This window comes from Pituophis catenifer, unplaced genomic scaffold (genome assembly GCF_029215685.1).
Source record: "Pituophis catenifer annectens isolate HBS135680 unplaced genomic scaffold, rPitCat1.0.hap2 SCAF_2, whole genome shotgun sequence".
Classification (NCBI taxonomy): domain Eukaryota; kingdom Metazoa; phylum Chordata; class Lepidosauria; order Squamata; family Colubridae; genus Pituophis; species Pituophis catenifer.
In genome coordinates this window covers 191,998,917-192,023,775 of record NW_027256882.1, presented here as the reverse complement: position 1 = coordinate 192,023,775, position 24,859 = coordinate 191,998,917, and the positions used below count along the sequence as shown (strand labels likewise).

At 38.8% G+C, this 24,859-nt stretch overlaps 1 protein-coding gene across 6 annotated transcripts; it reads left to right on the top strand.

The window, feature by feature from the left end:
- The first annotated feature begins 1,460 nt into the window (after positions 1-1,460).
- On the top strand, positions 1,461-24,055 carry GDAP2 (ganglioside induced differentiation associated protein 2). 6 transcript variants are annotated; one of them, XM_070938397.1, is made up of 15 exons: positions 1,461-1,627; positions 3,463-3,693; positions 5,300-5,439; positions 6,573-6,590; positions 7,046-7,199; positions 9,804-9,892; positions 12,439-12,515; positions 15,813-15,972; positions 16,802-16,952; positions 17,339-17,415; positions 18,486-18,562; positions 20,072-20,211; positions 20,835-20,889; positions 21,351-21,494; positions 23,251-23,382. In XM_070938397.1, exons 2-15 carry the CDS (start codon positions 3,518-3,520, stop codon positions 23,290-23,292), a joined length of 1,500 nt encoding a protein of 499 aa, XP_070794498.1. In that variant the 5' UTR covers positions 1,461-1,627; positions 3,463-3,517; the 3' UTR covers positions 23,293-23,382. The 6 variants fall into 6 exon arrangements, with proteins under 6 accessions (XP_070794498.1, XP_070794495.1, XP_070794499.1 ...); XM_070938394.1 differs by having other exon boundaries at positions 6,570-6,590; XM_070938395.1 differs by having other exon boundaries at positions 1,464-1,529; positions 6,570-6,590.
- Positions 24,056-24,859: the final 804 nt, after the last annotated feature.

Here is a 24,859-nt window from a genome sequence, read left to right as displayed (position 1 = left end):
GGATTGAACTCTCGAGTTTCAAACAACAATCTTAGCTCGTTTAAAGCACAATTAACAACTCCGTCCATTTCCAATTGTAAGCACAGCAAGTGTAAACGCCTCGCTCAAACAAGGGTGTTGCGTGCAGGACGCACCTTGGGATTGGGCTGGGACAGAGTTTTAAAACGCCTGAGGTGAGGATCCGTCAAGTGGGGGGCCCGCCCAGGTGTCCTGTCTCAGTCCTCCTTTAGGGCCAACTATATAAAAGTTGCCTTCTGCTCTCCCTCTTAATTCCGATTTCAAACTAATTACCAAAATGACTAGTAGATACCACTAGATGACATCGCTAGGGCTCGCTGCTTTAGAAGAGTGAGGAAAATTCTCAGGGACGACTCTCACCCTGGTCATCACTTCTTTACCCTCCTACCATCGGGAAGGCGATATAGCAGTATAGTCAGCCGCACAAACAGGCTGAAGAACAGTTTTTATCCGTGGGCTGTCAGGCTCCTGAATGAGAAATAACAGCATAACTAGGTAGTATGGTGGAGTGCAGGGCTGGCGCAATGTGTAAGATGTTCACACTGGTGCAATAGGACTGGGTGTTTTGTTAATATGATTTATTGGTTAGGGATTTTCTGTCTTCACTGTGAGTTGTATTGTGTTGGGGAGAGTCCATTGAGGGAGCTCAGCCAATCTCCTTGTACATGTGTTGTGCACTGACAAATATTTTTTTTTAAAAAAAACAAAGATAAGACTGTAAGCAAACACTGTGGGAAAAAGGAAGTTGCTATTTATAGCACACTCCTTCCTACGAGATCTATCCACATTATTAACAAAAATCAACAATTAAACGGCAGCTAATACGATCCATATCAGTATTTCTCTTTGCCAACTTTAAGAAGGGTGAACTTCAACTCCTAGAATTCCCCAGCCAGAATGCATGCAGGGGAATTCTGGGAGCTCAAGTCCACACTTCTTAAAAATTGTCACGTCTGAGAAATCCTGATCCCTATATGCGCTGTTATATAGAGATATCCGCAGTGAACGGGACACTTTTGCAATAGCCAAGCCTTTAAAGCGATCTACCGTCTAACTTTACAGACGCTCAAGCTTCTAAGTCTCCTTTCTTCCCAGTTTGCAATAGGGAGCGGGGAGGGCGTCTCGGCAATTGTTAAGTCCCCCCCTCCAAATGAGACATCCGCAAAACCCACAAGGTCAGCAGGTAGCAAAGGCACGTGTTTCTCGGCCAAGAAGTTGGCCCGCCGCCCATGTCGTACAAAGCTCAGCCGGCTGTCCTGGCGTCTTTGGGGGCATCTGCCAGGCCGGAAAGCGATTGGAGCGAGCGAGCGATCGCAGCCACTTGTCTTCCGTTCGTCCTTCTGCCGTTCTCGATCTTTTCTCGCATCTGCGGCGCAACCTTTGTTTGAGCACTCGGATACCACGGGGCGGAAAGCAGAAGGCGGCGCTTGGCGGATTGGGGCGTTCACCGGAAGAGGGACCTGCGAGCGGGACGCGAGGAGTCGGTGGTCGCTTTCCGCGATTCTGCTCGGGTATGGTATGGTTCCGCCAAGCCCCTGGCAAAGGACAAGCCCTGGCCGCCGGGGGTGGCAGCCATGCATCCGTGAGTGCCGCGAGGCGCCGAGCCGAGGTGGGTGTCGCCGACGTCCCCGGGGACTCGGCCGCCTTGCCTTGGCGCGTGGAGCCCGGGCGGCGCGTGCCTTCCTGTCCACGGGTTCGCCTTTGGCTCGCGGCCTCTCGCCGGCCGATGGGGAGGGGGGTGGGGAGGGGGGGAAAGGGGGCGGAATTCTTGACAGTCGTTCGCTGGTAATGGGAGAGAATTATTTTCGCCTCTGAGAAGAGAGGAACTGAAACTCCTGGGGAAGAAGGGGAGGCAGGGCACGTTCACCGGGCTAGTTTTGTTGCTTCGGGGTGGTTCTTCTGCAGTCGGGAGCGGGGGAGGGGGGGATTCGGGTGCATGCGTTTTGCTGTTAGTCAAAAGGCTGGCACCCTGCATGCTGCCCGGAGAAATGTCAAGTTTAAGCTAAACTTCTCAGGGACGACTTCTTCTGACGTTCTTCCATTGGAGTTGGGCGGCTAGGTAATTTAAATAAATATAAATATCGATACGCTTATAATTATGTAAATGTAATGATATACTTATAGTATCGATATAAAGGTTTTATGAATTTTATATGTATGTATGTATATATGTGTAATACAAATAGCAATACGGTATGTTTCTAGATTATTTAAGATGGATTTTGGGTAAAAAATTGAACTCATTAAATGTTTAAAAAACCCTCATGGTTTTGTGGAGAATTTGAAGTTCATTCCAATCTGCGTGCATGTTGAACCATAACTCTCATGGTTCCAAGAAATTGAAACTGCCTTGTTGCCCAAACATGGGATTTGAGGAAGAGATACCTATGGACTTTCATATGCAATACTATTGAAATCACTGTCAAAATATGGATCACATACAGCTTCATAGAATGAGCCATATTAACCATATAAGACTTGTTGCAGCCATAGGTTTACGGTTATTACCATGTGATCCACCTGAAGCCACAAATGATAGATTGCTTCCACCTGCACAAAATTAATCACAACAGTTACAGGTCTGAAGAAGTTTCAGTGCCTCTGTTGTGACATTTAAAATCACCAGATTTTAATTGCTTTTGTTTATATTAATGCAGATTGCTCTGTGATTTGTTTAAAAAATATAAAAGAGACCAAATGCATAACATCTAATTTTTAAACAATTTTGACCACATATTGTTCATCATAAGAGTTCAAAAATTGTCACATCTTTTAATTATTTCAGGCAGATCCCAGATGGAAATCATGACAATCCATACCTCTGATCTACATTTCTGTTATGGTGGAACCACTTTCTTCATTAATTCTTACTGTATGACCCTTACCTGAGTTAATATTTTCTGCTCATAATACTGCTAATATTTTCTATCAGCAATTCTGCTGATAGAATTCCAGCAATTAAAAAAAAAATCCAAAGAACCCTGAAAGCAGATTTCTGCCCATCTAATGAAACAATGGTCTCTTGTATGGTATACAGAAGCTGGGCAAGATCTTAGACTCACATGTCTAACACTTAGACTTCCTGTCATATATTATGGGGAAAAATGAAGTTTTTGTGTGTCTTCCCCCTTTTTGACATAAGCAGGCTTAGAGTTGTTTTTTATCCATATTTTGTTTTATTTCAACTAGACAGTTATAGAAATTAAGATTTGATGTTGGCTTTTTTAAAACTAGGCAATGGAAATCACAAATTGATATTCTAGGTGATATTGATATTCCAGGCACATGAACTCAAAACTTGTATGACTTTATTTTAGGTATGTTGTACTAAATCAGTATTTAAAATGGTTTATGAATGGAGTTATTGATTTAAAGATGAATAATAAGAGTGTATTAAACACACTGAATTTTTATTTTGTTGTATATTTTAATGTGAAACAACAGCAATATCTCAATAAGCAGTGAAGTGCTTATGAAGTGAACTGAAATAAGTGATTCCATGGATCCTTTGGGAGCTCCTTCCCATTTTGTGGATATTAATACTTTGCCAGGATGGTCTAACTACCACGATGAGGACCAATCAAGCAGCTCTCATTTACCAATCAAAGGGGGAAAAGTTGATGTTCGATCACCCTTCCCATATAGGGAAGACATCAATGCAAAGATAATATTATGGTAAGTTTGCATCTCATTATCTTAAATAGCCATTAAACAATATCAAACATTTAGATTTCTGTCAGATTCATTCCACTAGCAAGAATGAGTTACATTTACAAGCTCACAAAAAATATAAGAACTTCAGGTATTTAAAAAAGAAAATGTTTTGATTATGTTTGTTTATTTTACTGACTGTGTAAGAACAAATCCTCACAATTTTATGTGAAGCTTATAAAAGAATCTATATTCCTCTTTATCATTCCTTACCATTAAACAAATTGGATGGGTTGATAGGAGTTGTGATTCATTACACTGAGGACAGTTTGGTGACATATATTTTATGTATTTAAAACCGAATGAAAGAGACATTTGGGATTTATTGATAGGTTGCTATCATAGTGCTTGTTGTTTTTCAATATTCCAAAAATAGTCCAGAATGGGACCAAATTTGGTATAATAGGAGAATCTGGCAAAAGAAAAATGAAATTTAAAAAATATCTGGACCAAGCAGGGCTCTGTGGAGAAAAAAAAATTGGAAGTCGCTTGGAAAGCTATTGACTTCTCTCTCTTCTCCCTCCTGATCATGTGATTCTGCATGAAACAGGATTTCTTACCAATGGATATTGGACAGTAGTGGGTTTCAATTTCGGCCGCTACCAGTTCGCTCATGGGCGCATGTCTGCTCTCGCGCATGTGTAACATTTCTGCGCATGCACAGAGATGTCCAGGTGTGTGGATGGAGCCCCCCGCCGCTACCGGTTCGCCCGACCCAGGGCGAACCGGTAGCAACCCACCACTGATATTGGGAATGGGAACTCTGTTGCCAAGTGATAAGGCATGACATCACATCACTATGCCAAAATCCAATGGCAGTTCCAGCAATTCCAGTTGCTATCATTAGGTGAATACACAGGGTCACTGCATCCTGTGGTCACATGATCCCCATTTTATTTAGGTCATTGACCATTTAAAATACAACCAATAATTTGCAACCTCCTAAAGTCTTCCCCATTGATTTTGTTTGTTGGAAGCTGAAATGGTGATTATGTGACTGCACAAGACAGTTGCTCGATGTCCAAATGCAGGTGCAAAATGTCAGAAAAGCAGAGGCATACATAAACAGGTGCTTTTTTTCCCAGAAGAAAACAGAGTTTCTTATAACCTCTGCAGGTAAGGGTGTTGGAAAGAATTCCAGGAGTCATGCTCTGTATCTTCTTAACCCTTCTAATTTATAAACATGAACATATTGATTGGCCTCTTTCAATTCAGTTTTCATTTTAAAAGTATACTTTCTCTTTTGAGGACCTCCATAGTCTTAATACATTTTAGGGCAATTAAAGTGCATGTTTTGGATATGATGGCTATTTTTCTATTCATAACAGGTGGTATAGTGTTCTATAAAAAGACTAAAAGGAGAAAGGAATTAAAACTGGTGGTATTTTCTGAGAATAGTCAGATGTTAAAATGTGCAGTTCTTGGCTGTGTTCCATTGCTGTCTACCTGGTTAATCAGTACTGCTATGGGAAACAAATAACTAGATGGAGAACTTCCTTTTTATATGCAGATAGCTTTGATTCTACTTTTATTTCTTCTACATTGTTAATGAATTGTAATCTTTTCAAAGGAGAGGTGACGTAGCATTGCTGAACTGCACAGCTATAGTAAACACCAGCAATGAGTCCCTCACAGATAAGAATCCAGTCTCTGAAAGTATCTCCATGCATGCGGGACCTGACTTAAAAGTTGAACTACAGAAACTTAAAGGTCAGAATAATATGTCAATTTTCATAAAATGAGCTTTGCTTCAGTTATTCTTTTTTCCCTTGTTAGATACTTCAGGATAAGTGGCAACAGAGGTCAAATATGCCAAGAGCCACAACACTTGTCACAAATTACTTAGCCACAATTGCATTTTTAAAAACTAAATGACTACCTTTATGCAAGAAGTTCATTATCACCTAGGTAATATGTGAAAGAAATGGGAATGAAATTACTAAGTATTGGAAGAGGTGTTTAGTTTTCTTCATTTTCTAGAATAGAAACTTGATTCCAGGGAGATGTTTCAAGTTTTAAAGAAAAGAATGGATGTTGAAGCAAGAAATGCAACTTTCAACTGGAAAAGGTCTATGATTGTCTGATGGACAGAAAACCTGAACCATTAATGAGTGACCTGACAGTGGTCATTTAAGTCTCTTGGAATTGCACAGTCTAGAGCCGTGATGGCGAACCTATGGCACGCATGCCACAGGTGGCACACGGAGCCATATCAGTGGGCACGCGAGCATTGCCCTAGCTCAGCTGTAGTGCACATGAGGGCACAGGCCAACTGATTTTTGGGCCTTCCGTGCACACCGGAAGTTGGCAAACGGGCCGTTTCCGGCCTCCAGAGGGGTGTGGAAGGCCGTTTTCACGCCTAGAAAGCCTGGGGAGCCTGGGAAGGGCGAAAAATGTGCCTACTGGGCCCACCAGGCCATCACGTGCCAAAAACGGGGAGCATGGGGAAGTCGCATGTGCATGCGCGGGGGGTGATGGGGCGCATTGAATTGTGGGTGTGGGCACGCATGTGACCCCCATATGCAACCCCCGTTTTTGGCACGCAACCGCAAAAAGGTTAGCCATCACTGGTCTAGAGTATTGCACTGCAAGGTCAGATTACTCCTTCTAGTTCAGGCAAAGAGACTCTTGTTCAGTTCGTGAAAAGTAGACAAACATATTTTAGAACCATCCAAATTCAATAGCAAGTTCTCAGACCTATTCCACTACTTGATGGAATTTCTGGTCAGTGAGATGGACTTGTAGATTCTTGTTATTACAAAGACACCATGCTTACTGATTGCATCTGGTGTAATGTGGCAGACAGTGCTAGAAATAACTCTGCTTCCTCTTTCCTCCAGCAGGTCTTGTAATAAGTACAGGTCAGTATTTTCATTCAAGATGTTTTATCAAAAGTTGACCTGGAATTAGAAGACTAAACTAGACTTTTCTAGACAGTTTCCATCTATCAATGTTGGTTTATAATTTCCATAAATCCCAGTTAGCTAACAAATAGTTATAGTATGATGAGTTTGACAACAACAAAAAAGTGGCTATAGTATATAACAGACCTGGGTATTTTACAGGCCACAGGCCATATTCAGCCTATGGGCTGTCCCAGTTGGATCCTCGTGGGGTTGGGGGTGGGAGCTTTGACTTTGTCCTCCACAACAGTCCGCTTGGGAAAATGAATTGGCCACCCCTGGTGTGTAAAGTCCTTGGGCCCAAGCCAAAGCCCATCCAGGAGTATAAAGGGTTTAGAATAAAGGGTTCAAAATTGAAAATAAAATGCTTGGGTGGCCATTGGTTTGACATTGCTGTTCTGGTTTCTTATTAGGTTGTCGGACAGGGGAAGCAAAGATGACCAAGGGGTTTAATCTTGCTGCCCGCTTCATCATTCACACTGTAGGACCCAAATATAAAAGCCGATACCGAACAGCAGCAGAGAGTTCCTTGTACAGCTGCTACCGCAACATCCTTCAATTTGCAAAGTAAGCATGTCTCTTCTTTGACAGGCAAGTACCTTCTCTACACACCCAAAAACATGCACTGCATGCAAACAATGGAGTTCATGTAGCCTGCAACCAGTGTAAAAACAGAGGTTTTTAAATGTGCCTTAAAAAAGGGCAGTGTATCTAAAATGTTGCAAAAGTATCATGGATGTTATCAAAAATGGCTACTCTGAAGGATCAGCCTATTAACAGATGGTGATAGCAAGCAACAAAACACTGAGGAAGATGTGTTAGTGAGGATAAAGGGCAAAGAAGTTGCCCAAGGACTCAAGGAAAGGGATGTAAACCACCAAATGCTCAGATTTTTGACTTCACATTGATTCAAAATTAATCTTAAATCATTTTTACACACAATGATTCCTGAGTGAGATCTACCAATCCTCTACAGTCCTGTAATTCACAAGATGGCAACAATCTAATTTTTTTCCCTGACTTTACTTGGTAATCAGGATAGCTGCTTTCCATGTTCGGGAAAAATGCTTCTGGGATAGTTGCATGAATCTTCCTTTTTAATTTGTATTTTTGGCCCAGCTGCCAATTTAAACAATTATTTCTTGAAAAAAATAGTGTGACCTAGATGGGCTAATAAACACCTGCAAATAGCTCAGAAACCACAGCTGTTACATCCTGTGTCTCTCAATCTAGTAGATTGTGAAATTACTTTTACGGACACGTGCCACCACCTTCCTCCTCTTATGTACTTCTGTAATTTTAATTGTCCTCCCCACCCACTCAAAATATTAGTTGTCTAATATTAGGAGTAGACTACAAAAAGTAGGCATACTCCTCTGAGCAACAGAGTACAATAAAATATAGGAATGAAACAAAAGTATTTAGTGTGATGTGGAGGACAGGAAAAGGGAGGAGCTGTTCATATCACTAGAATATTCAGTACTTTGCCTAATTAACCCTTTCTTCCTTTCCTGAAATAAAGAGAAATCACCAGAAATATCCCCAGTGCTGCGAAACCTGGAGCCCATTAAATTTTAATTTAGGGCTGATGAGAACTAAATACAAGTTCCAGTCAACGTCTCTGTCCTCTGCCAGATCACATCCCTTATTCTTTGTTGTTTAGTTACTTGTATGTTATGTTAAGCCATGAAATGTGGTTTATAAATCATAGTAGCTTGGTTCAAACATTCTAAATCTAAATAAAAAAAACCACATTATAGCTTACCATGATGTGTAAAGCCTGTTTTTCACTCCTTGGAATATGATATGCAAACTTTCAGATTTACAAGATTTTCCACATTTTTTAAATATAAGAGATGCTTCAGTAATATTCCTAATCGTAGATCTAGGACTGAATAATAATAATAATAGGTTTAGTGAGTCAATCACCATTCTGGTTTTCCTAGCCTGACTCACTACTGCTAAACTAGGCTCATCTGAATATTCTTAGTGTATAATTTTCTCCAATTCCCTTCAAATTCCTTTTGTGTTTACAGTATTTTATTCCTCTAGGCCAATATTGAATCACTGGACATTGTTTTGGGATGGGATGGGAGCAGTGGTAAGATTGCCCAAGGGATCTAAAGTAGAAAGATTCATATTAGAATTCATATTAAATTGAAATTAATTCATTGTAAGTTTATTTGAATTTAGTTTATGAAATCAATAATTGTCCAGATAATTACCTCATAATAGTCATTTTATCCATCCGGAATAGTTGAACATTTATTTTCTTTTTATTCTTTTTAAGTCCTGTAATGTTTAATGTTTTTTGCTTGTACTTTCCTTCTATGAGGAATTTGCTATATTTTTTATTATGCTCTTATAATTTTATTTTTATAAATTTGGGTTTTGCCACATTTTTAGACTTTGATCAAAATTCTACCTTTTGCTATATCAGTATTTATTTATTTTTATCCTGCCTTTGTTATTTTTTCAAATAACACAAAGCATTGAACTGTTAAACCAAGGATACTTATAATGCATATTTGTGTGGGTGAGTGCATTTCCCCTTCATATTGTAATACTGTCTCTCCCTATCTCCCTATCTAAAAGCAACATAAAGGAAGAAGGAATCCAAATGACTCTTTTTTTTGCCAGCCTTTTTAAGGTAGAATTCTGTTGCTGCAGGGTATAAAAACAGAAACTTGAAAGTTACTGCTTTCTCTTCGTTTGTTTGTTTTATCAAAGAAAATCAACATGGGATAATCTTATATTTCTCACTCACTACACTTTAGGGGCTAAGATGATGTTTGTGTAATTTCAGTTCTTGCATTTCTTCCTTAAAATTTTGTAACTTCCCTACACTTTTCAGAACCATCATTTTCTCTATCCAGAATACACATTTTTAAAATAATCTTTGAATGTTCTTCCATTTTTAATTCTGTAAGTAGGCCAAAGGACCTGCTTTCTCAAAAAAAAAATTTGGAGTAAGCCGCCAGCTTTGATTGGTGATCTTAATCACCGTTAAGAGTTCTATCCTGAATGGTTATAGAACCAACTCTTAATGGTTCTATAGCTGTTCTGTCCTAAATAAATACATACAGGAAGATTGGCATGCATATGCTTTGACTTAGTAGAATTGACGTTCTTATGCCTTGCTGAAATTATTCTTTACTGATGTTATTTTAGGGAACAAGCAATGTCCTCAGTGGGATTCTGTGTGATAAACACTGTGAAACGTGGTTATCCTTTAGTGGATGCAACTCACATAGCATTGCGTAAGTATCCTTGAAGGGGTGGCTGTTTTATATAACTGGTACTTCAGAGATCAGATCTCTCTACCTTGAAGCACTTTACAATCTTTTTGTAGAGCAAAAATAGACTGCAGAAGGAGAAAAGAATAATGGAGGTAAGGAAAGAATATGTGATAATATCAATAAGTAAGTGTTATAGAATGGTGGATCAAGTGTAGGTGGACAATCTTTTATGGCCAGAAAAGGTAAATTTTGATGTTTATTTTTCCAGAGGTCTGGTCACAAGTGCAAATGATTGAATTATAGCACTGGAGTAAATGAGGTTGAATTTTTACTTATTTTGAGTTATGAGATATTCTATCCCATATATAATCGCCACACTCTGAGGTATTAAGGGATGTAAAGAATCAGATTATGTTGAGGCTTATCATGCATCTTTCTAACTCTTTAAAAATTCACACATTCTTACCTTGTATCAATTTTTACTCCTTCCCTTGTTTCCATTTCTCCACAAAATGATTGGCAAAGTGAATGTGTAAGTTATGAGATACCAGGTCTGATTTAAAAGTATACACCAAAGATTTTGTAGAAATGTATGCATTGTATTTCAGTCATAAAGATATAAAAAGTAACAATACATACAAATAATAATTGCATGGTTGTGGACTCTTCTCTAGTTCATTTCAGGGAATACACAAGCTTCTTTATTAATATTTGGACCCACATACTCTATTTAAATTAGATCAGGTTGACTGGCATCAACCTTCAAAAGTTTTGCCCTAGCCAGTATGGCTAGACATTGCTATTTATTGTATTTTATAAAGTGAAAATGGTGCAAAATATATAATAACACAATTGTATTCCTGTTTTAGAATTTGGCACTCAATTGGGTTATTTATGTTACAAAAATAAGTTAAAAACAAAGGGTTTGTAAATACAAATAGATACCCAGACTTGCTTTATTTACTTATTAAGGTATCTGTGACCAGATCATGTGACTCTAGTCAGCATACAAGAAGAAAAGAAAGGAAAATGATAATCAACCAATACAAAATGCATTAAACAATACAGACCTAGGTCTTATCAACCTCTCTAAAACCTTCTGATGATGGGAAAATCATTCTACAGTTTGGTCCAGTGGTTCAGGCACCAAGATAGAAATTGAGAGATTGTGAATTCCCAGTTTGAGACTTTGGGACAATCACTCTCACTCAACCAATTCTCCTCACAGTGTTATTGTTGTGGGAAAAATAGTAGGAAGAAGGAATATTAGATATGTTTGCCACCTTAAGTTGTTTATTAAAAAAAGAAGGGATATATACAAAAAGTAATTATGCAGGAGGGTCCATGATGAATAGCATTACAACAAGAGTTCTACCCCTTTTATAAACATGTTGCAATATCACATGTATAAATGTAAAGGGCAGGGCTTGCTCTGCAACACTTGTTTGAGCATTCTGATAAAACATCTGTATTCTGCAGATGCATTGACTTCTCTATTTGTTGTGTAGTTCTATCTACAGATCTCTTTTGTATGGTTTCTGTTTTGATTAAAAACAATTATGAGAATAAGATTACAATTAACACGAGAGTAAGATTACAACAATTCCTGAAATGCTGCCTTTCAAGATAAAATAACAGAAGTGTAGGTAAACTCTGAGGCACAGATTAGCATCTCTTTCATGGATTCCACAGTGGGTGCTCTTTCACTTGGAGGAATTAAGGGGCTAAGCAAATGAGAAATGGATATGAGGTGTGAGAGCCAATATAGTATAGTAGTTAAGGTGTTAAATGTGGAGGAGTGGGGAGTGGGACCCAGCATTCAGTCATTGAGTGGTCTTAATGACTTTGGTCAGCCTATCTTTCTTGACCCATCTTATATTACAATGTTTCTCTATGAATCATTTTAGGCAAGATGGGCAACTCTATGCTGATTTCAGCTTTTGGAGGAAAGATAAACTCTAAATACAATAAAATCCTCTGTAAATCAGACAATAAAAGTCAATTTCAGCCCTCAAAAATCAGCCCCAAATCCAAAAAGGTAATGGGTACACATGAGACATCAAAAACCAATAAGAACATGTAGTGACTCTTCCAAGCAGTTTTTTTTATTATTTTACATCTATAGGCAGAATCTTAAAACTACTATTTACGTGAAGCATGTACTTCGGAAACTATTAGGGAGGTGTTGTCTTTACCCTCTTTTTCTCATGCTACCTGAACTGAGTTGTACCTTAGTTCTCTGGAATGGATTCCTCCCACTACATTATATGGGGGGGGGGGGGTGTTGGTCCTGCACAGTGTTATCATCAACATTTGTAGGGTTATTAGAGAACCAGCAACTCCATGCAGCAAGAAAGGATTTGCTTTTACCCTGTGGTGCTAAGTAGATCGCATGGAAAAGTTAGACAATCATCCCTGCAAGCACTTTAGGTATTTCTGTTATTTCATATTATTTCATTTGTTATGAGGATGACCTTTAATTATTATTCCTCCTATATGATAGGCTTAAATGTTGGCTTCCTCTCATTTTTCTGACTTGTTTTTCTTGACATTTCCTCTACCACTAGGTACAGTCCGACGATTTTTAGAGATTCATGGGGAAACTCTTGAAAAAGTAGTGTTTGCCGTTTCTGATCTTGAGGAGGTATGTAAAATAACTTGTTGGCAAGCATTAGCTGTACAGTTACGATATTTGTTTTTCCTTATAGCTTTCTTTTGAAATGTATAATAAACTTAATAAAAGGAACTCTCATTTTCATTAATTCATAGACTTCTGGGTTTTGCTTCAGATTCCATGCATTCTGATTCAAAAGTCGATATATTTTAGATTGTAGATTAAAAATTAGTGAGCACTTTCATTTGCTGATCTTAAGTAAAGTGAAGTAGATTTATGTTTTATTTCTAAAATATGTTGAAAATGTAACTCACTAATCAAGTGATATTGATTCATATGATGCTGATTTCTTGTTGTATAAAATATGGCATAATACAGAAAATATTAGTATATAGTGGAACCTCAGTACTCAACTACTTTGAAATTTGGCAAATTTGGTACTTGACACATTCTGACATGAAAATTTTGTCCCAGTACTCATCGTTTGTTTGGTACTCAACATACAGGCTAGGACTTGTCAGTGTCTGCTGCCTTGTGACTTGCTACCCTTTCCAGCCAACACAAAGGGTCACGCATTAGTCACATGGTTTGTTTGGTACTCGTCATTTTTAGTACTCAGTACTGTTGCGCCTTCTGGAATTAACAAGTTCCAAGGTACCACTGTACCACAGGGGAAATAGATCCACATTCCTTAAACCCTGAATTCCATGTGTTCTCTTAAGCAGGGGTCCTCAACCCCTGGTCCATGGACCAGCACTAGCCCGCGGCTTACCAGCAACTGGGCCTACCAAATAAGCAAAGCAGCACGTGAAACCAAGCCCCCTCCGGTCCGCGGAAAAACTATTCTCCATGGAACCAATGCCTGGTGCCCAAAAGGTTGGGGGCTGCTGCTCTTAAGTGACTATTGAGTGAGTGCTAAATGGAGAATACTTCATGATTGAAGAAAGCATGAAAAAATGTGAGCAAACATGTTACTGCAGAACTGCACAAGAGCTTAATATTAAATAATATATTTAATGTTCAGAGATTCTTCTTAAGCAAGATGAAAATAGAATGACTTGTGGTTCAAAATTTGTATCAAAGCATAAAATAAAAAATATAAAGAAAAACGAAAATATAGATAAAATAGGGGAGGAAAAAGGGAAGAGAGAAAAGTGTAGGATAGAGGGGAAAAAAGAAAAAAAAACATTGACTTCCAACTCCTTTTGGTGCAGTAGAATAAGGTAATAACACAAAACCTCAACTTTTTTACTTTTATATAATACAGTATATACCAGCTATTTCTATAATACCAAATCTATCTAATCAACTATTGTGGGAATCAAAGTATCCTTCTATATTTGTGCATAAAGTAATCTTGTTGCCATCAACATGTATAACAATCAAAGTTCCAAAAAATTATCAAGTTCTTTATCCATTAAGCCTAAAAGTAAAGTCTCTGCTTTTATCTTTAAGAATCTTCTGTATTTGATTGTGAATCCTACTCCAATATTTCTTTGCTCAAAATCCATATCTTCCAGTACTTTACGTATAAAGCCTCAATTTAAGTTGTCAAGGGCCTTCTCTGCATCCAAACATATTAAAGCTGCCTGTTTCTCATGATAAGATGTGGTGAAAATAGAATGGAAAGGCTTTTAGATAAGTAATCCATATTTCTGCGTGTACTGGTTTAAGAATGTTTCCTCTGTTAAAAAACACATCCACATAAAATGAATGTTGAAGGAAGGAACACCAATTTACAATACTAACTTTAGGTCACTGTTGCAGCTTTTTACATGTTGCCAATTCTATAAAGTGATCTAAAAAAATGTTTGCAAATCCCTACTTGCTATTTGTTACAATTTTCCATAATAATTTTCCATAATTGATTTCTCATTGTTTTTTATACCAGTAACCATAGCATCCTCCTTCCTGTGAGCAGAGGTAGAAGGTGCTGTTTTGCAATGGTTCCTTTCTTATCTGAAGGGCTGATTTCAAAGAGTGACAGTGAATGTTACTCCACACCAGGGGTCCTCAAACTTTTTAAACGGGGCCAATTCACGGTCCCTCAGACTGTTCGGGGGCTGGACCAGCTGGTTGGGCGTGGCTAGGTGGTCATGTGACCGGTTGGGCAGGGCCAATTTAGCAGTTCAAACAATACACACAAATTAAACTTTAATTTGTTATGCTCCTGAGGGTAGAAAGCAGGTTAGTGAAGCGATGTGGCTGCCTTGGGGTGTGTATGAGGGACTTTGTGTGTGTGTGTGTGTGTGTGTGTGTGTGTGTGTGTGTGTGTGTGTGTGTGTCCCTCCCTCCCTCTCTCTCTGGAAGCTGGGGAGGCAAAAAATGGGTCCGTTTTTGGCCTCCAGAGGCCTCCGCGCGTCTCGTTTTTGGTTTCCCTGGCCTCCAGATGGCAGAGGGCCAGTAGGTAGGTGGAGTGATGTAGGCAGGGCAGCCTTGTGGTCCTGCGAGGGCCAGATTAATTGCTTTGGCAGGCCGTATCTGGCCCCCGGGCCATAGTTTGAGGACCCCTGCTCCACAGTGTCAAGACCAGTGCCTTGAAACAGTTGTGATTCAGCAAATATGGTGAAGCTGAATCCTAATCCAGTTTAGATCCTGTAGATAGGTGGTATTTGGAAATTTAGTAGTTTTCTACACCAGGTATCAACTTTCTACTGTGCCTTATAAAGTTGGGAGAGTCCCATACACCAACTAGCTGTAAAAACAGGTGATTTTTGGTTATGCATTTCAAGGCATGCTGAGAACTTCAGAAGCACTAAACTCAGCTGATATTGACATATGTCTGTGTTTAGTTCAAAGAGAGTTGATACCAAAATGAAAGTTTGGGGGTTGGTTAGATTGTCTTCAGAGTCACACAAAGTGATTTGGAAAGAGATAGGCACCTAGCTTCAAACTGAAAAATGGGAGCTTGTCATCTGGGTGACATGTTGGGATATCTTGAAAGTTTATCACTCTCTCTCTCTCTCTCTCTCTCTCTCTCTCTCTCTCTCTCTCTCTCTCTCTGTGTGTGTGTGTGTGTGTGTGTGTGTGTGTGTGTGTGTGTGTATGCACGCACTTAGCAACCTATCTCCCTCATAGACAGTCAGAATGCAGAAGAAGTTTTGCCACACTGGACACACTGTGATGCCTACCATATGTCAGCTGGATTTTCGGATAGTTTCAGAAGTTAATTTTCTTCACATTGAAAAGCTAATACTGATCAATTTATATGATATTGGTATGACTAGTAATTTCATTTTAACACCAGTTAATACACTTCCTGATTTCAATCTTGCCCTGAAAAGTGAAATGCAAGATGAGACCGTTTTCAAATTCTCTTTTCTATAGCCTACTTATCAGAAGATGCTGCCTCTGTATTTTCCAAGATCACTGGCAGAAGAAAGAGAGTCCCTGCCTTTACTTCCTGAAGATATAGGAAATGCAGAAGGGGAGCCCGTTGTGCCTGAACGTCAGATTAGAATTTGTAAAAAGCCAGGTGCTCCAGAGGGTGAGTCTGCATTTGTGCCAAAGTAATTTGCAGATGACTTAAAACAGGCAACCAACCTTAGAGGGCTGCGAGTTTTACATTTAGCATTATTATTAATATAAATTATATCTCCATATTAACTTAATCCTGACCCATTTTTCAAAGTTAGTTTATGTATGTTTGATTTTTATAACTAAGAGTTTAACAAATAAAATAAAAAGTTAGAAACTAACAAAAAAAGTTATTATGCTTCTACCCTTTTTTGTATTGAATAATTATCATCTTAATTCACCACCACCACCACCACCACCACCATCTTTATCCCCTTTTCCTCTTCAAATTCTGAAATCATCGATTTTATCTTTTCTTCTTTCAACAAAAAGTCCATATAAGTTCCCAGTCTTTCAAAAAGATTTTATTTTCATTTTTTCTCTGACCAATCTGGTCAGTTTTGTCATTTCAGCAAGTTCAGTTAAATTTATAATCCAGTCTTCAACTGATGATATCTCTCACTTCAACCAGACTGAGAGAGAAATTCAGACAGGCTTGATGGGAGAGTCACCTTTCACGGGCTATCCAGTGTTCAGCACTACTGCTGCTTTTTGCTCTCCACAGTTATCCACTTGACCTATTCAAAGCTTGCAATATATTGTAAACTGTAAGTGGTAAAATTTCATCAGTTCAGATTGCACCAGAAAAAGAACTGCTACTAACCTCTGATGTTTTGCCATAGAATCTCTTCTAACTGCAATTTGTTTTCATTCAAATGGCCCCTCGTTTTCCTGTATTGCATGTGTAATATGACATCCTCAGGGACAGACCCGTCATTATCCCGGAATATCTTCTGCAGATAATTCTGATGAAGAGGAGCTAGAAGCTGACTTCTCATTTATTGGTTCTCATGCTTTTGCTCGAATGGAGGGAGATGTTGATAAACAGAGGCGTCTTATCCTTCAAGGACAACTGTCTGAGGCAGCACTACAGAAACAACATCAGAGAAAGTAAGGCACTTTTTATTAAAGTCCCTCTCCTGTTTGCAGGTCATTAGTTTTCACTCTCTGGCGTTGTGAGTGCTTGAGAGCAGTGTACTTATTCATTCTGATCACAGGATAGTGTAGTAGATTTTTTTTTTCTTTCAAAGGGAAAATTGTGAACTGCTAGTGGGTTTGGACAGACTTTTTAAGGTTGGCATGCAGACAATGGCTTGGTTCTGATATTTGTTTGGTTGTTTCCAGTACAGTTCTTTCATAATTAGTTTCCTTTTTAGGTTAAGTAAGAAATGCATTAAGATATTTGTCAGAGTATACATAGTATCAGGTTTGATGTTTATGCTAATTGTGCTACTAGAAAACTAATTATTTTGCAATTCTGTGTGGTTGCCTTCTAGTTACAACCGTTGGCTTTGTCGAGCAAGAGCTGAGGACCTGTCAGATATTGCTTCACTTAAAGCATTGTACCAAACAGGTATGATTAAGGTCAAATTAACCAAAATGCCTGTGACTCCTGCATGATGAGTGTGGAAAGAAAAAGCAGTGAATGCTTTATACTACCAATGAGAAATTTAGCCTATAAGAATTTACTTATGGTTAATTTTCCTTTAGAGTTATAGTAGCTACATAATCAAGATTGTACTAGTTTTAAGTATTTACATATTCATTGGAGAATAGCACTAGCACTAGCACTTGCACTTAGATTTATAATAGTGCTTTATAGCACTTTTTGAATGGTTTACAGTATCAGCATATTGCCCCCAACAATCTGGGTCCTCATTTTACCGACCTCAGAAGGATGGAATGCGAAGTCAACCTTCATCCAGTCACGATCGAACTCCACGCTGTGGACAGAGTTAGCCTACATTCTAACCATTCTAACAAGATTTCAATAGTTAAGAAATACTGTTCTACTTATATTTGTTAGGTTTAGAGAAAAGTTAGCCATTTGCCTGAAAGAGGACATAATGTGATGTAATAGGTAGTCTTTGATTCCTGTGCAACCCCAAGCGATGCTGACAATTTTCAAACAATGATTTTTAAGCTAGATTTGACTTGGTGTGTGTGTGTATGTGTAGGGGTGTATATGCAGTGGTGAAATCCTCTGCCGGTTACCACCGGTTCACTGCCCACGCATGCGCGGTGCTCGCCAGACACATGCTGTGTGCGCGCATATGCAGTGCACACCAGATGCACACTGTGCACGCATGCACAGTCTGCACCAAACACGCACTTTTGGATTGCCTGCTTTTTTTTTTCTTTTTTTTTTTTACTTTTTAAAGCATTTTTAACTACCGGTTCCAGAGAACCGGTAGTAAAAAAAATGCTTAAAAAGTAAAAAGAAAAAATTCCGAAGATCAGCTGAGTGAAGTGCGATGTCAGAACTTTTTTTTTTTACTTTTTAAAGCTTTTTTTTTTTACCGGTAGCATTTTTTACTACTGGTTCGGGTGAACCGGACTGAACCAGTAGCATTTCACCCCTGTGTATATGTATTCTAAGTTCTGGAATCTGAAATATGGTCCTGATGTTCATTCTGTTCATAGGAGTTGACAATTGTGGTCGTACAGTGATGGCAGTTGTTGGAAGGAATATTCCTGTAACCCTTATAGACATGGAGAAGGTAAGAACCCGAGAAATATTTCAATAGTGATAACAGTTATTATTTTAGAATTTTAAGAAATCATATTTGTACATGCAGATTCGTTATTCATCCTTAAAAGGACATTTTTAAAGGTTTTCATTTGAGACTGAAAATAAAACCCACTCTGGGCACAACTGACATTCCAAAATTTGGAGAGCCTACACAACTGCCTCAGAAGACACTTCTATAATGCAAGCAGTTTTGCCTCAGCTGAATGTACTTTGAGGTCTACTGATCCATAGCCACAAAGATTATTATAGGTGAAACAGTTTTGTTAATTATTCCCAAAGCTGACAGGAAACCAAAGCAGTTTCATCTGAATGGCCATTATTAGTCTGCAATTTAGTTCCCGTTCATTGCTCACCAAATGAAGCTTTCAACCATTTCCAAAGTCAACTTTGCAAACAACGCATTACAAAAATCATAGAGGATTTTGCTAAGACTATAAATCTGGACAAATTGCAGTTGGTGTAAACTTTGTGTACTTCATATAATAGATGTTCGATACTGTATATTAACAGTACTTTAATCATCTGCAAGGAGGAGTGCAGTTACAGCTAGTCCTCAACTTGGTCATACTTACGACCAGTTGCCAAGTGCTTCCAATCATGCGATCATCATTTGCCGTCTTCTCTGCTGCTTTTTCAGAAAATCAAAGGGGAAGCTGGCAGGGAAGGTTGCAGTCTGCTGCTGACTACCAAAAATTTTCCATTCATTTCCATTCACGAAATCTTTCTTTGGACTGCAGAAACTAAGTTTAGATCTTCAGGATCCCTGCTTCGATTCTCCAGCTCATCACACAGGGGGGAGAGGAACTCTTGTGCTGGGCTGGAAAAACAAAGAGGGGATTGCGAAAATTCCCACTTCATTTCTTCAGTCCAGAGTAGGAATTCCCTTCCACACATAAAAGGAAGGAGAACTCCTCCAAAAGTCTGAAGAAATGAAGTGTGGGTTCCACACTTATTTTATCAGCATAAAAGGGATCTAGGTTGATGCATTGCTGAAGGTGCTGGGCTAGAAACCCAGAGAGGGTGAATTCTAGCCCCCCCGGCCTCGGCCCCGCTTTGTCATGAAAACTGGTTGGGGACTTTGGGCCAGTTGTACTTCTTGGTCCAGCCTACCTTGCAGGATTGTTGTTGTGGGGAAATAGGATCATTATGGGATTATGTTTAGCTACTTTGAGTTATATATAAAAAAGATGGGATAAAATTTTAATAATTCCTGCAAGACAAATTAGGCTGAAGCATAGGCAAGGCTATCAGATCAGTTTCATAGCTGAGAAGAGGGTCTAATACCTTTTGTTCTAAATGCACTGTCTCTTATTCATTGCTATTGTTGAGGAGAGGAGAAAGCCATTTAGCTCAACAAAACATACTATTTTCTTTCTGTTGAGGAAAGTTTTCTCAGTACTATTTTTGTAGAATTACAAAAAAGAGAGGATGCCACATTTTGTGTCTGATTAAATAAATGTGTGTTGTTTTTTTTCAGGCTCTCTTGTACTTTATCCATGTGATGGACCATATTGTAGTGAAGGAATATATTATTGTCTATTTCCATACGCTCACTAATGTCTACAATCACTTGGACTCAGATTTCTTGAAGAAGCTCTCTGACATTGTCGATGTGAGGTAAGTTTTATATCCAAAGGTCTTGAAGCCGTCTTTCCATATTGGCGTCTGTGATTAAAAAGCACAAGAAAATTTGCTTTAAAAATGTACATGCTCATGAGTAAGCTGAGAATTTTAATGCCAAAATCCACCCCAAAATCAGATGGGCTTATATGAGAGTATATATAATAATACTATTTTAAATTACCCATATTTCTCATATATTTTCAAGTGTAAGCCCATCCACGGAAAAGCCGAGTCTTTAATTTTTAACCAAAATACCATTTAAAATGTAGGTCGATTTATCTGCAGATGGTTCAGTTTTGATGGTATTTTGATTAAATATTCAAGGATCAGCTTATCCGCAGATGAGCTTATGCACAAACATATATAGTAATGGGGGACGGGGATGGGACATAAACTTAATAAACACCAAAGCCGGATGAAGGTGGGTGTAGGGCTTTACTGTGAAAACTGAGATAAGACTTCTTTGCAAAATCAGAGGTTTTGTTTCAGTTCCTATCCTGATATCCAAAAATGTCAATCTCGTCTTGAATGCTAAGAGTTCTGTGAAAGGGTTGGGTGGTATCATGTCATTAGTTAAATGTTTTAAGATTTAAGAAACTTCTTTTGTTTTTAACCAGGTACAAAAGAAATCTGAAGGCCTTGTATTTTGTCCATCCAACATTTCGCTCAAAGGTGAAGTGTGTCATCTCCAGGTGGAAAATGTACATTTTTGCATGCTATCATAAAGTGCGCTTCTGAAGTATTGAACGATATTGCTGAGGTTACGCATCCTGGCATGGAGGACCGCTTTGGCTACCACAGACTCTTGGAGGAGTCACGGGATATAAGCCTAACCAGCAAACAATCAATTAAAGGGTTTTGTAAAACAAATTACCCATACAAACCTATCTATTTACATTTATAGCATGCTGTTCTCTCCTTTTCCTTGACATATTCTCTGTAATGTCTAGCTTAAAAAGCAGTTGCTTTGAGAAGGAAAACTTGTCTGTTTTGTTTTAAAAACTTTCAGGGTGCACTTATGGTATTGTATTAAGTACGTTTCTGTTGCATGTCTCATAACTTCAAGATGATTGAATCATTTGTAGTCAAATAATTTTTGGAAGCAGCATTAATTTCCCTATTCTTCCCTTTAGGTTTCAACCTGGTTCTTCACAACCTTTACTGTCTCAGGTCTAAAGGACAAAGTTCACCATGTGGAAAGCCTCCAGCAGTTGTTCACAGCAATACCCCCTGAACAAATTGACTTTCCTCCATTTGTTCTTGAATATGACATCAGGGTAGGTGAATATGCATTAGTTTGGCTCTTCCATGTCTCTTAGATTTCATGAAGCAGAGTGAGGGTAAAGAAACGTTTCTTTCATTTAGTCTACAAAGATGCTGGTGTTTTGCTTTAGAAACAGCTAAGACTTGAAGGCCATGTTGGATTGCTTGGGCTTTTAAGAGAATATGCTGCAGAACACTTTTGTGTATTGCTGAAAATACACATTGTATTGGTGTAAGAACACATTATCTAGAGAATAGATGACCACTCGTGTTTAGAGCACAAAGCTGTGCTTCATAGGAGGCTGTTATTATAACCTAGAAAATGTTCTATAGTTCTTGTCACCTTGAATGAGCTCCATTACAAAAGCTAATGAGTGCATAGGAGGAAAGAAAGGCATAAAACACAATAGTATGGAGTAGATAACTGTTGTCTAACATAAAGTGCATTTTAACAAGCTGTTCTTTATCCCAAAAATGTCATTGTGCCTCCTGTCCTTCCTACGTCATCTGTTCTCCCCCCCCCCTTCATTTCTAAATTAAGGTTCCTGGACTTCATTTACAGTGTAGTTTATTGGGTGTTTCATTTTTTGAAATCTTACAATGTACATTGTGGCACATCTTTTTATACAGGTTAGTTTAAAGGTACAATAGTTTTTCTTGTAGGAGTGTGAAAAGATGCAAGTGAAAGCACTAGTTTTCGGTTTTAAAAAAAGCAAAGGGAAAGAAATTATTGCCTGTGACCTACCTTCCCTTGATGCATTCCTAGTGTGTTATGGCTTCTTTTCATTTCTCTGCTCTGGCACGTTTCTTTGTTTTCACTGGAAAGATCTTGCAGCTGTTGTTTTTAGCATGGATACACCACTTCCTGACCCATTTTTCATATATATTCTCCTGTGGCTAGGCAGGGTAATACCTAAAAAAAAATATTGGAGGCTTCCTTCAGTTGGAAAAAGAAGGAAACCTGAATGCAGATGAAAAGAAAGGACACTATTTGTACAGTGTACAATTTGTTGTGTGGTGGGTTAAGCAATGCAATCTAGTCTGGTCCATAGTATCTAAACTTTTCTAGTTCTCCAATCTGTTTAGGAGTAAAACACTGCAATTCAGATGACAGGGCTTCTTCCCCCTACAATAAATGGCAGTGACTTGGCCCAGTGTGCTATCTATGGAATTAAATCTGGAATTAAAATATGTACCGTATTTTTCAGAGTATAAGGCGCACCGGAGTATAAGACACACCTACCTTTTTTGGTGAGGAAAAGAAAAAAAATAAATCTCCCTCTGCCTCTGAGCAATTTTGCCTCCTTGCTGCAAACAGCCTGCTTTACTTTCATTTTCATTTTCAGCATAGCTTGATTATCACAAGGAAAAAAAAATCTCCAGCAATTTACCTCTTTGCAGCAAGCAGCAGAGCCCTGCGCAAAACAGCTGAGAGCAAATCAGCTGAGAGTCGGGAGGCTGATCCAATCAACTTGTGCTAATTAGGCTGTGCTGAAGCTGAAAGGAGCTGTTTTTTCTTGCTGTTTGCTTGCAAGGAGGTAACTGCTGCGAGGCAGAGGCCAAAGGGTGGGGGCCAGTGGGTTGGGGGGGGCTACATTCAGTGTATAAGACGCACCTAAATTTTCACCCCCTTTTAGGGGGATAGAAGGTGTGTCTTATACTCCGAAAAATACGGTAGATGTTCAACAGCTCTTCATTTAATAAGACCTGAATGTTATTTCTTTGTATACATATGTTCTTGGTGTTAATGTTTTTTTCTCCTCTCTGCAGGAAAATGGATACTATTCTTACCCTTCTTCTCCAGACCTCTGACTCTTCAGCTCTGCCATTGTTTCCGATTGCTCAACAATCTTTCACATGCTGCTTGCTATTGCCATATCAAGTCAATCTAAGTTATTTACAGAGTTCAGAGATAGGGCTTTCTTCCCCACCTCTGCTATTTTTTTACAATGAGATAGTTGCAAGGACACAAGCAATCAGAAAACTACAGGGTAACGAACTGTATTTCAGATCTAAGTATCCAGGAGAAAATGGATTTTCCATGTGGGAACATTCTTTTTTCTTTTACAAGATCTCAAGATGATTCCGTTGTTACTACCATTGCATTTTTCTGAGACATCAGTGGCCACCTTTTGGCATAATCTGCAGATACTGGGGGGGGGGGGTGTTTGGGGGGGGAGAGATGCAGTATCTATTGTGTTCTACGACCTTTATATATTGAATCCACCATTAAGACAGATATATTTACAGAATTGCCTTTAGAAATGTCTGCGAGTGGGAGAAGAATTATTTGTAAATTGTAGAGTTACCACAAAATACTTAAGCTAAAGGATCTGTCATCTGTTTTCTGTCTTGCCAAATGATGTGAAATGTAAAGGATGTGCTGCTGTGGCCACCTGCATATCCCTCCTCCAGTAAAATTCAAGGGCATGTCAGTACTGCCTGGTGTAGTTGTGTTTCACAGTCATTTGGGAAATAATACAATGTGTTGGTTGCAAGTTGGAAAATTAATTTATGTCATTGAAGAAATTCAGCAATTCACTTTTTGTTTTGAAAATAAATTTATTTGTATGCATCTTTGAGAATTAAGGCTATAATGTCTCATGCAGATTAGCTGTTGCAGGTTCTTTGCTTGTTTTCCAGATCGTGAAATCAACAATGTTAATAGAACATTTTTACTACACAACTATTGTAACAGAAACAAAATAATGATGTCAGTAGATGCCAATAGTCTATGTGTGACTTCAGTGTCACAATGGACAATTAATCTGTACAGGTAGTTCTTGAGTTATGACCATAATGGAGCCTACCCGTTATAACTCTAACTTGTAAAGTCATAAAACAGGTCAGTCACATGAATGACTCAATTTTGCAACTCTTTTTCGCATCAACCATAAAGCAAATGGGGCAAAACTGACATAAAATGTGATCATGTGATTGCAAGATGCTGCAAACAGCTGTAAAGCAGCTGTGTTGCCAAGCACCCAAAATGCATTCATATGACTGCAGGATAGGGGAATAACCATTGAAATTTAGAATCCTGTCATATGTCCTCTTTTTGAGTCCATCATAACTTTGGCCACTAAGTGACCAATCCTAGGTCCAGGACTGCCTGTAAGTTAATTGAGGTACAGAGTTGTCTGCAATTACTGTGACAGCATTGGTGAACCTCAGGCCTCGCAGGTGTTGAAATACAATTCCAACTGCACACCATTGGCTCTGCTGCTTCATTGGAACATATGGGAACATGTGGTTCATTGACACTGAAGAACCACATGTTCCCCACCTCCTCCTATAGTGATGGTTGAATGGCATAGATTGGGGCAGAAATCAGGAGAGGGAAATAGAATTGATTGGCTCAGAGTAGCTGCTATTGTAA